Source organism: Peromyscus maniculatus, chromosome 5, assembly GCF_049852395.1.
Source record: "Peromyscus maniculatus bairdii isolate BWxNUB_F1_BW_parent chromosome 5, HU_Pman_BW_mat_3.1, whole genome shotgun sequence".
Lineage (NCBI taxonomy): Eukaryota > Metazoa > Chordata > Mammalia > Rodentia > Cricetidae > Peromyscus > Peromyscus maniculatus.
In genome coordinates this window covers 105,585,305-105,597,895 of record NC_134856.1, presented here as the reverse complement: position 1 = coordinate 105,597,895, position 12,591 = coordinate 105,585,305, and the positions used below count along the sequence as shown (strand labels likewise).

The following is a 12,591-nucleotide window of genomic DNA, read 5'->3' as shown; positions in this document are numbered from 1 at the left end:
CGTTGCTATTGAGGTTGTTTCTCTGTAAACGTTTTCATCTGTTATTATTCCTGTTGTTTATCGCTGTTCTTATAACTACTGTTTTACAGTTAGGAAAACTTTTCTCTTAGAGGAGAAAAATTGGCAGTCATTTCAGTGATTTTGTTATTTTTCTGCTGTTGTGTTTTGGTAGAACTATTGAACGGCTCATTATAATTTAGAGGTTTGTGTGATTTGGGAAGTCACATACATATTTTAGCGATTTCTAATCTTAAGTTTGTATCTGTTAAGCATGCTTTCTAGGACCTGGGACCTTAGTCTGCTGTGGCAAGTTGCTTTGAAAAGCATGTTTTATTATTCTCATTCATAGCTGTCTTAAGTCCACCTGCTGCCTGGAAGACTTCAGAGGCCTGAGCGAAGCACAGGTTCTTCTGGTGTCTGATTTCAAGTGATCCCTTGAGTTCATCAGTCGCCCAGGAGTTACAGATCTCTTAGGGGCTGTCTGGAGTCCTTGGTTGCGCCCCAGGGGTTCCTATCCTCCAAAGGTTCTGGTGGCTGCGTCCTTATCTCCCTCTTCTGTATTGCAGGGTTTGCTTGAAAACATGGTGGATGCGGCTGAGAACCTCTGCCCCAGTGTGATGAAAAAAGCCCACATCCGACAGGACCTGATCCATGCCAGCACTGAAAAGATTTCCATCCCACGCACCTTTGTTAAAAATGTCCTGTTGGAACAGTCCGGAATCGACATTCTTAACAAAATTAGGTATGTTCATTGTGTTAGTATGTGAGACACGGTCCAGGTTCTTATCTTCCCGAGAAGATAGTGTTGGTGGCTTCATCATCAAGGAGTGTGTTGAGATGTGTCTAACGGACCGAGGAGAATGTATGTAAACATAGTTATGCACACAAGCAATGTATGTAAACATAGGTTATATACACAGGTCAGAGTTCTGGACATGTTATATCTGCATTACCTAAGAGCACAGAGTCTGTGGCTCTTTAAGGGTTTTATATATCAGGAGGAAGACAAAATTGTAATTCCTGGGTTCTGAATCCAGCATTTATCTTCCACTTTCTCACTGGCTTAAGTCTGAGGATATTTCACACACACACACACACACACACACACACACACCCCGTTCCCCCTCCCTCCCTGTCAGTTTTGTTATTGTTGTTGTTTTGGTGTTTGGTTATTTTGTTTGTTTTGTTGAGGGGACCTCAATCTATAGCCCAGGCTTTACTGGAACTCTGTAGCTCAGACTAGCCTGAAATTTATAGCAGTCCTCCTGCCTCAGACCTCTAGAGTGAATCATGATGTGTTCACCCCAGGGTAGGATGGTGGGCTTTGAAGTCCCCAGGTATGTGTTTGGAGAGGCTTGAGCAGTATCTCAGGGCTTCAGTATTTAGAAGACGTAATTACAAACTTCCTTGATTTTCGAGGAGAGACCCCTGGGGTCCTGAGCGTTGTGTTGTACTCAGTTCATCCTCCTTATGCCTCTTAGGTGGGGAGTGAGATGGCTGGAAGCCCAGTTCCAAACAGGTTAAGTTTCCCCTTTCACCTGTTTCTGAATATTGATAAAGATATTTAGATGAGCAAGAAAATTAGCAGTTGTGGAGAGCTGGGAATAGTCCGACCACACATCTAAGAAGCCGATTGGCTCCAGCCAGAGCAAGCCAGGTAGCCAAACAGAGTCTCTGGGCTGTAAACCCACGGCACTGGATGGCCTCAGATTGGAGACCCGGCTTTGCATTCTGTTGGTTTAATAAGCTTCTGGTATCTACTGGGATGAAGTCTAAAGCAGTTTGAAAACTCTGAGAAGTTAGAAAAAAGGATTTTGAGTTTACAGAACCACTTGAGGATTATCGAGTTTATGCATTCCAGCCCTTACAGGTGTGCTTACAAACTTTAGTTATCTAAGACTCAGCTTTGTTATTGAAAATAAATATTTAAGTATCACATATTTTAAATGTGAATATTTAAAATGGGAAGTGCATAAGTATTAAATATCCCCTTTAACTATTAGCATGAAAACTGTGTTAGCCAGTATTCTTTCATGGGAATAGTTTCTGACACCAATAGAGAACATGGGCTGATGTCTGTACTGCAGTATCAAATTCCTTTTGTTTTCTCTCTCCCTTCTAAAAACATTTTCATATCATCACATTAGTTATACATACACAGTAATGGCTTTCCTTATGACATTCCCGCACATGTACACAATGCATCCAGTCATATTCACCACCACTGCTGCTCCACTCTGGTTAATCCTGCCCCTCTTCCCAACCCAGCCTCCTTCTGTTTTTTATTAGCAAATTCTGTCAAATGTGGTCACCTTCCCTGAACACTGGAAAATTCAGAAAGTCGCACAGGAGCGTAGAACCCTTTACATGGGTGAATCAGTTGTATGTCCATAGACTCACTTCTTGGATTTTTATAATGCATAGAGTAAGCTGAGCGCTGACAACTCACATACATACAGGGATAATACAGGCACATTTGGTTTTTTTTTGGTTTTTGGTTTTTGGTTTTTCGAGACAGGGTTTCTCTGCGTAGGTTTGCGCCTTTCCTGGAGCTCACTTGGTAGCCCAGGCTGGCCTCGAACTCACAGAGATCCGCCTGGCTCTGCCTCCCGAGTGCTGGGATTAAAGGCGTGCGCCACCACCGCCCGCATACAGGCACATTTGTATGAGAGGTCGTGCAGGGTGAGGGACTCCAAAGGAAGCAGAACCCCAGCAACAAAATGATAGAACAGTCCAGAGACATCAAACGACAGTGGCATTTTAAAGTCTTCACCTTGGAGTCTATAAACCACCCCTCCCCGTCTTCAGAGGAGGGAGAAAGAGAGGTATGAAGTGCTGTACTAGAGGGTTAGAAAGAGACAGAATCTCAGGTATGACTAATGAGAATCAGGAAATCCTTGTTATCACCAGATTCCAGCATCCTCTGGAATCCTGGGTAGGACTCTGTTCCATGTTTTTAGTGTGAGACAAGAGTGAATCTCACCTGGATGACGCTGATGTGTTTAACTAAATGTCATCCCCCCCCCCACCACCACCACCATCTCTAGTTTAGGCCAGCCTTAGACTCACAGCTATCTTTCTGCCTCAGCCTTCTGAGTCCTGGAATTCTGATTGTGAACCATCACACCCAGCTTAAAGTATTAGATAATTAAATATTAGACAGTCAAATACCAGTGAGACTTTGTTTCATCAAAAAAGAATTGAAGAATCCTCCTGGAGATTTACACAAGTATCAGAGTTAATCCCCCTCCTGCATCCTAGCAGTAATCTTCCTGAGGAAGAAGTCTCAGTACAAATTGTCACACTCGGGTTACAGGGATTTTCCTGTTACCCAAATACACATTCAACCACAGCTTTAGGATTCAGTAATTTTGTTTTGACAGCTCATTTGTCTGTTCTGAAAACATAAAATTGTTGACTTCAAAAGCAGGCTAAACTCATAAGATGATTCTAGAGTGTAGGTATGTGACTGACTTCCTAACTCTCTCCCTCAAATCTTGGACCTGTGTACACTTCCGCTTTAGAGTAGGTGAATCCTTGTGAATGGCTGAAGTGTGAACTAAAACAGGAGTCGTCTGTAGGAACCAGAGCCTGTTACTTAAAAACTATAAACCTCTTTCCTCTTGCTGAGGAATTGTCTGAGGTCAGATTAAGAGGCACCCAAACTAAAAATTGTAATAACCTCTATTACAAAAGGTGGAGCACTGTGGATTTTTGACATGCCTAGCATAATGATAAGTCAAAGCAGAAATAGAGTGGCACAGTTCCGTTGGTGCAAACCTTTTATGTGCTGTGTGTGCACATTGCAGTGATAACTGAGGGGTACTAGCCTGACTAGACTCTCTGAACTTTCTGCAGTCGAGTCAGCTCATGTCTGTGACGGTAGGTGCTGTGTGTCACGTGGCACATGTGGGTTCCTGTTGAGTTTGTCTTTATCCAGGTGGTTTTCATTTCTACCATTAAATCTCAGGCTTCAAACTCAGAGACAAGTCGACATTGGCAATGGATGCCTGTCACCTGTGTGTTTGTGGCATTGTTTAAGGGTTACTTTTGGTATTCCTTAGTCCTGTCCCATATTCTTCCAGTCCATTTTCAAAGACTGCATGACCTCACAGGCGCATGCTCCTCCCTCCCCCGAATACAGGCTGAAAAGCTTCTCTCCCCTTTGGTGTCCGCAGTGAGGTGAAGCTGACAGTGGCCTCTTTCCTGTCTGACCGCATCGTGGATGAGATCCTGGAGGCGCTCTCCAGCAGCCATCGGAAGCTGGTGAGTGCCGGCGTCCGGAGCGAGCCCTTCTGGTGTGGCCCTGCCTCGATGCGGAGTGGGTTCCAGGAAGGAGTGGGCCTTCTTTTCTCTGTCTTCTTTGCAGCATAATGGGTGGAGAGCCTGGCATTCCTCCTCCTTCTTCTGTTGCTTCTAGACATCCTGGAATGCATCAGAATTGAATGGCAGAGGGTAGAAGTGAGCAGTATTAGAAATCTTGTCCAGTTTTAATGAAGGTCAAACACACATTTGTGTGTGTGTGTGTGTGTGTGTGTGTGTGTGTGTGTGTGTGTGTGTAGAGAGAGAGTCATGTAGCCCATGCTAGCCTCAATTCTCTACATAGCCAAGGATATCCTTAAACTTCTGATTCTCCTTCCTCTCCCTTCCAAATGTGTATGCTGTCCTGCCCAGCTAAGCCTATTCTTTAAAATCCAAAAGACAGTTTATCTGTAGCAGCAGTACTCCAAATGTCCCCTGTGGATTCCAGCTGGCACCTAACACACGTTACCAGACTGTGATCATTCATTAGTTAAGAAACCAGCAGGGGCCACTAAGAAGTTTCTAGAGCAATTTGACAGGACCACGATATTCAAGCACATAATATTTTCTAAAATTTTTCTGTGTTGTATTTTATCAGCATTGCAGCCCTGTGCCAAATTGTATAGAAAACGGATTCCTGGCCCATCAAGCTGAAGATGCTGTATTCTTGTCTCCTGGCAGCCAGGAGTAACTTCATTGTCTAGAGTCCCCAATTCAGACTCAGTGGAGCGTGCTCTTTAAAAATTTATTTATTCATTTAGAGACATGGCCTCACTATATAGCTCTGGCCAGGCTGGCACATTCTATTTTAGAAACATTTTATTGATGTCCCATGGGCACTGGAGCTGCCTCAGAATGCTGACAGGGTGCCACCAATTCTGGATGACGTCTTGGCTTGACTCCACCTGGAAAGCCTTCATGGGAAGTTTGAAATTTTCACTTTTTTTTGTCTTTTATTAAGAATTTACTCAGAATATTGATTTTTTTTTATGCTTGGAAAAGTTTTGTATTAATGTACTCTATTTTGTACTTTATCATTGCTATAACAAAATAGTTGATGAACCCTTCGGAATGGAAGGGTTTCTTTCAGCTCATGGTTGGAGGGTCCACCCTGGTGTGGCTCACACAGCCGCAGGTGTGGAGGCGGCAGGTCACATGGCATCCGTGAACAGGAAGCAGAGAGACGTGAATGCTGCAACTCACTGCCCTTTTCCACGTTCCCTTCTGTCTGGGACCCCAGCCTGGGGGAGGGAGACACCCATCTTCAGGGCAGGCCTTCCCCGCTCAGTCACAGACAGGCCCAGGTGTGATTCCTGGGTGGGTCTCATAATGAACCTGCAGCGTACGCTCACATTGCTTTGTGATTCATCTGAACATCCATTCTGGGGCTCTGGCTTATAAAAAGAGAAATTCAGTGTTGTAGGAAAATAATGCTACCTTTGCAATGAAACTGGTCAACTAGTTTCTGCCCATAGGAAGTCCTCCAGGCTTGTGTAGACTTCCTCAGCAGCTTCTCATCCTTCAGAAATAGTTTCTAGTGTTTAAATCAACCCAGCACATCCCACTTCCTACTATTTGCTTTTGTACATTTACTAAAACATAAAAAATGGGAATAACGGCTCATCAAATATGGTATTCCACACATGAAAACAGTGGGGAGGTAACTTACTAAGTTTTCATTTATTTCCTTTTAGTATTTAAAAATAATGAAAGTTGGAATCATTTTACCATCATTAAATATTATTAAGCAACTAGATACAGAATAAAATTCTTATTAAATAAGATTAGTAAAAAGAAAGCTACTTATTTTCTTCTCAGGTAGTATTTTCATTTATTAATTAAAAAAGATTTTTTCAAAAATTTATTTTTTATTGGGAGTGTTTGGGTGTATCGATGTGCTGGCAGGCATATGGAGGTCAGAGGACAATTTGTGGGAGTCAGTTCTCTCTTCCCACCATGTGCAAAGTGAACCTCAGAGTTCACTTCCATGGTATGACTTGGCGGCAGGTGCTTTTACCCGCTGAGCCCCCTTGCCAGTACCCTCCCTTATGAGGTTTCTTATTTCTCACTTACTAGGCCCCCAAAAGTCAGAAAAGGAGCGCTACGCTAATGTATATTGATTCAGAGACGTCACTGAAGCTGGGTCTGGTGGTACACACCTGGGATCCCAGCACTCTGAAGTGCAGGCTGAATCAGGGAGGTTCTAGGTCGGGCAGGATTAGATAATGAGGCGTATTTAAAAAACGCTGAGTTAATTTTTTAATCGCTTAATTAAATAGAATTTCCTTGACGACTTGCAGGGTAGATCTCTACAGCGCCCCCTTGTGGAGGACACCTTCAGGAATTCGCTAACCAATTCCTCCTTGTTTCCTGCTCTAATTTCTGCTTGTGCTCTCTTAACCCCTAGGCGGACCATTTCAGTAGGCGAGGCAAGAGCCTTCCCCAGCGAGAGGCCCTAGAGGTGGAGCTGGTGGAGGAGAAGCCGGTGAAACGTGCCACACTTATGGTGGAGGATCTCACCGAGGTGGAGAGGCTGGAAGACCTAGACACCTGTATGGTAAGCCGCAGCCCCTGCCGGTGCCCTGCCCACCCCCACTGTGCCGTGCCCCTGGTTAGTTTTTAAAGTCTCATTGTTTGAGATCAGACACTCATCAGAACATGGAGAAAGCCATCCAGGACCACATGTATGAAGCAGCTTCCGCTTTCGGAAAACATGTTTGTTGTATAGCCAGAAGGAGGCATGCACCTCCTGGATGGAACCTCAGGATGACTCAGTCAGGAATAGCCTTTCTCAGGGTCTGATGGCCCTTGGATTTGACCTTAGCTTCAGTTTCAGGGCTTACATTTCTGTGAAGACCCAATAAATTCAGTTGTACTGGGGGAGGGTTAAGGCCCTAAGTTAGGCTTAGAAATTGCATTAATTTGGATTGAAGGGTTACCTCCAAGAGCACAGAACATAATGAATACCACTGATCTCTCTGGGGAAAAAAATCAGTTCTTGGTCAACAACTGTTAAGAAGAGCATGACTGAAAGCCTTGAAAACAACCTGAATTCATAAGGGCGGGGTTCTTTTGGTAGTGGTGGGGTTGTTTTGAGACAAGGTGTTTTCTTTCTTGATAGCCCAGGTTTACCTAGGACTAAATATGTTACCTGGGGTGGTCTTGAACTCATGACAATCTTCATGCCTCATGCCTGGGGTTACAGATGTGAGCCGCCATAAAGTTCAAGCAAAGAATGCTCTTTTTTTGTTGTTGTTGTTGTTGTTGGTGGTCTTTTGTTCTGTTTTGTTTTGGCTTTGAGACAGGGTGTTGGTAACTCTGACCTCAAACTCCTATATGTAGAGGATGACTTTGAATTCCACATCCTAATTCAGGTATCCAAGCACTAGGATGACAGCTGTGCTTACCATCCCCTGCTTTGATATTTGTCGGATATGGTGGTACACACCTTTAATCCAGGCACTCGGAGGCAGAGGCAGGCAGATCTCTGTGAGTTTGAGACCAGCCTGCTCTCCAAAGCAAGTTCCAGGACAGCCAGGGCTGTTACACAGAGAAACCCTGTCTTGAAAAACAAAACCAAAACAAAACAAAAAACAATGTCAGAAAGAGGGTCTTTTTTAAAGGGGGCTGGATGGGGTAGAGAAATGACTTAGTGATTAATAGTACTTGCTGCTCTTTCAGAGGAATAGAATCAGCACCTAGTTCTTAACCTCAAAAACTCAAACTCCAGGGAATCTGACACTTTTTCTGGCCTCCTTGGTTATTCACAAGTAGGTACATGCACACATGTGCATACACACACTTACACACGCACACACTTACACACACACACACACACACACACACACACAAATAAGTAATAAGATAAATCTGTACAAAATATATTTGCTGTCCACACCACCTGCTCCTTTCACAGAGCAGGGCATCTCAGGAACTCAGGATGCCCGATCTGCAGCGGCTACCCCCACTTCTTGCCGGCATTCCAAGTTTGAAGGGTGCAGTCCTTGTGTTCCTGATTGATTATCCCTAATTTGTCACTACTTCTAATATAATACCTTGAAACACCGCCAGGAGCTGGGGTGGAGGTGAGAAGGCAGCGTCTGTGACTTGCAGGTTCACTAATTGTCTGCTGTTCTCTCCGTTATTCTAACGAGTGTCAGACCCGTTCAGAATCAAAAAAGACATCGCTGCTGAAGAACCATTTATCTCCAACTGCTGCTTGCTTGGAGGAGAATTGGAGCAGGCTTGAATTAACTGGAACACCACCCTGCAAACCCTGTCTCCAGCGATAAAGCAGCAATTATTTCCCTCAATACTTGCCAGCCGCCGAATTCAGTATATAATTTTAAGTTTTGAATGCAGTCTAAAATTTAGCGAACGTGTACTTGACCTGGTCAAGAAACTGTTTTTTTTTTTTTTTTTAAACTGAAGAAATTGCCTCATTTTCTGATACCAGCAGTTCACATGGGTGGGAGTTCAGATAGGGTTTCCTATAGCCCAGGCTAGACCTTCGACTTCTGTGAAACTGACGGTGATCTTGAACTTCTGATCCTCCTGCCACCGTGAACTCAGTGCTGTGTTCAGTCACCATGTCAGCTCGTGGCAGCAGCGGGTCTTCTCTTTCTCTGTGTGTATTTGTTGGCGTGTGGGTGCATAGGTGCATAAATGGAGAACCAAGTCAGTCGTTGGTAACCGCCTCCCATGGATTTTGATACAGTGTCTCCCACTGGGATGTGGCGCTTGCTGGTTCCTGTCGCCTCTGCAGAGACACAGCTCCATGACACTGTGTTTGGCTTTTTAGCTGGGTTCTGGCACTTGAGCTCAGGTCTTTGTGCTTTTTAGACGGCTGAGGCACCGATCTGGTCAAAGCCAGCAGTTATTAGTTAAACGGTTTGTTCACGAGATGGCTCGCCACAGGCTGTGGTCAGCCGGTCTCCTTCACAGCTAGCTGCACGGGTGTTCACTGCAGGACAGATGGTCCTCGTCACGACTGTTAAGTTATTCCTTGCAGTTTTACTCTGTGACAGCCTTTTCTTATGGATAGCACTTCGGAAAGAAGAGATGTGATGACTTTTTAGCTCCTAGGTTCACCAGCCCCCCTGGACCCCCGGGGTCTTAGTGTCATTTCTACTGCTGTGAAAATACTCTGACAAAAGGGGGGAGCTTTATTTTAGCTCACAATAGAAACACTGTGTGTGTGTGTGTGTGTGTGTGTGTGTGTGTGTGTGTGTGTGTGTGTGTGTGTTGACAGGCTGTCATGTAGTCCAGGCTGCCTGGAACTCCTGATGCTCCAGTTTCTAGTTTCCTAATGTTTGGATTGTCATGTGTACTCACTATACCTCTTGAGGAAAAAAAAGTTAATGTTTTTTGTTGTTTTGTTTGTTGTTGTTTGTTTGTTTTGTTTTTTGAGGCAGAGATTTTTGTCTTGGTTCTGAATTCAGTGATATTTAAATTTGGGTTTCTTTTCTTTTTTAAAAATTTTATATGCTTTGGTGTTTTGCCTGTATGTATGGCATGTATGTCTGTGTGAGGGTGTTAGATTCCCTGGGACTGGAGTTACAGACAGTTGTGAGCATCTATGTGGGTGCTGACGAGCTCCAGGTTCAAGGAGACCCTTTCTCAAAACATGATGTGGAGAATGATACATAGGAAGACACATGACATCCACCTCTGGCCACTGCACACATGTGAGCATATCAGCATATACCACACACTAGAGAATAATGAATGTCTTAAATAGAAGCTCATAGCAGCTGCAGGGATTGACATCAGTCTCTTCAGTCTGAAGGGAGGAAATCTAAGGGCAAAAGCAGAAATGTAGGGTGGAAGAGGATGTGGTACCCTTTAGAGTCTGGGCTTTGTAGAATAACTCTTTACCCATTGTCTCTGTTTTTTGAGCCCCCAAGTCCTTCTCTGGACTGAGGTATGAATTTGATTTATGTCATTAATCTCTATTAAGGGCCCATTGAATAAGCACCCCTATAAAATGTATCACTGGCTAGGTGTGGTGGTGCATTCCTTTAATCCCAGCACTTGGAAGGCAGAGACAGGAGGATCTCTGTGAGTTCCAGGACAACCTGCTCTACATAGAGAGATCCTGTCTCAAAAACAAACTAAAAAAGATATTGTTATGCTATTTACATGTTCTGTATCATTGCTGTGGTCACTGCCGATTTCATCCCCAAATGTCATTGTTACAAAAGAAATTGCCAGATTTTAACCAACAGTGACAGATGTTCCCAGCAGTATACTCTGCACCTTAGACACAGTTGTGTGCTTACTGAAAATTCAGAGCTGAATGAATGTATTTGACTATAAAAAGTAGCCAGAGCCTTAAGAAATATTACTTGTGTTATTCAGCCATAATTCTGACTTTGTTTTTTTTATTTATGAATTTTTTTTTCATTTTGCATACCAACCACTGTTCTCCCTCCCTCTCCTTCTCCTGTTCCCCACATCCCCCATCCTATCCCCCATCCACTCCTCATAGAGGGTAAGGCCTCTCTTGGGTAGTCAACACAGGCTGACATACCAAGTTAGGGCAGGACCAAGCCCCTCCTTGCCCTGCATCAAGGCTGAGTAAGGCATTCACTGTAGGGAATGGGCTCTATAAAGCCAGTTCATGTACCCAGGGATGAGACACACATGGATCTCCCCAGGAAGGGGAAATGGTTAAGATCTCCTGGGTAAACTGGAAGAGGGGAATAGAGGAGAGGGGATAAGGGGTGGGAACATGAGGGTTTGAGATGGCCAAGGTGGGGGAGGGACAAAGAGGGAGAGCAGTGAAAGAGATATCTCAACAGAGTGAGCCAATATGGGGTTAGGGAGAAACCTGGTGCTAGGGAAATCCCCAGGAACCCACAAGGATGACCCCAGCTAAGACTCCTAGCAATGGTGGAGAGGGGGTGCCTGAACTAGCCTTCCCCTGTAGTCAGATTGGTGACTACCCTAATTGTCATCATAGAACCTACATCTAGTGACTGATAGAAGCAGATGCAGAGACTTCATTTTTTCTTCATCCTAATTTACTCATTTTTAAAAAGATTTGTCTTATTTGTGCTTAAGCTCATTTTTAGATTGAAGTGGTTCTTCATTAATAAACCTGAAAGTTAGATACAATGGGAACGTGTGTTCTAAGACAGGAGTGCCAGTTGCTATGGAATCAGAGAAGCCCTTGACAACAGGGATGTTGTCAAGGAAGGCTTCCTGGAGGAAGGTTCTAAGCATTGTGCCACGTGCAGTTACTGATGTTACACTGGCGTTTGGATACGAAGTTGGTGGGGAAGAGAATGAGTAAGTCAACCCAGGAGAGAGCCCCAAGAGCTTGGAATAAGGAGACGGTTAGAATGCTGCTCATTATAGTGTAACAAGAATAAAGGGAAACGGGATCGCTGAGGCTGAAAGGGAAGCAGAAGCCATTTCATCACACATAGCCTTGTGATGCAAGGGGAGTGGGCTGGGAGGTTTGGGCAGAATCGGATGTTAGTGATGTCTGTGGAGATGCTTACAAGGACCTGGGTGAGCTGTTGGTTTGTGGGAAATAAATGACAGGGCTCTGGGCTCAGTGGGCAGTTCTGAATTAATAGTCACACCCACGTAAGCTCATGTCTCAAATATGTGCCCCAGGCTAGCTTTGCTCTCTATGTACTTTGAGACAGGGTCTTGTCTGGCCACCATGCGCAGTTTTTAAAGATTCTCGTTGGTGCTGTAACAAAGCATTTCACTCTGTGCTCTGTGGCCTCTTTCCCAAGTGACTGAAGGAGTCAAAGCCCGTGGGCAGCTACTTGATATTGAAACTCTAAGTGGTGGAGACCCCATAAAGACTCTTCTGGGGACAATAAGAAACTGCTCCCATGGGTACTCATGTTTTGCTATAAAACAATACCTTTGGAAATATATGGGAAGTATGTTTGATAGAAAATTTACCCAACTCTTCACGATAGCGGCTGTAAATCTTGAATTCATTTTAAGCAAGCTCAAAGCAAATGAAAAGTAGCTTGACTATATTGCTGTGTTGTTGACATATTCTCTCATTGGTGAAATAGATTCTGTACAAATATTTCCTAAGCTAGGCATGGTGGTGCATACCTGTAATCCTAGGATTTAGGGGGTGGAGGCAAGGAGGCTCAGGAGTTCAGAGTCATCTTTGGCTATGTAGTAAGTGCCACGGCCAGCCTGAGGTTCATGAGATCCTTCCTCAAACTTTCTCACCAAAAGCCAGCAGAAAGGAATGATATAGAATTATGAAAACAGTAGGGTATCATGTGCATACCAATAATCGCTGCGTTC

The 12,591-nt window shown here is 44.2% G+C and overlaps 1 protein-coding gene across 23 annotated transcripts in view; it reads left to right on the top strand.

The window, feature by feature from the left end:
• Positions 1–12,591, top strand: part of Carmil1 (capping protein regulator and myosin 1 linker 1) — a 293,644-nt gene that overhangs the window by 240,880 nt on the left and 40,173 nt on the right. For all 23 annotated transcript variants that reach the window (XM_042278284.2, XM_076573044.1, XM_076573046.1 and 20 more), the window contains 3 exons: positions 567–742; positions 4,179–4,266; positions 6,710–6,859. In XM_042278284.2, the coding sequence (XP_042134218.2) occupies positions 567–742; positions 4,179–4,266; positions 6,710–6,859 (414 nt within the window). The remainder of the gene's footprint in view (positions 1–566; positions 743–4,178; positions 4,267–6,709; positions 6,860–12,591) is intronic.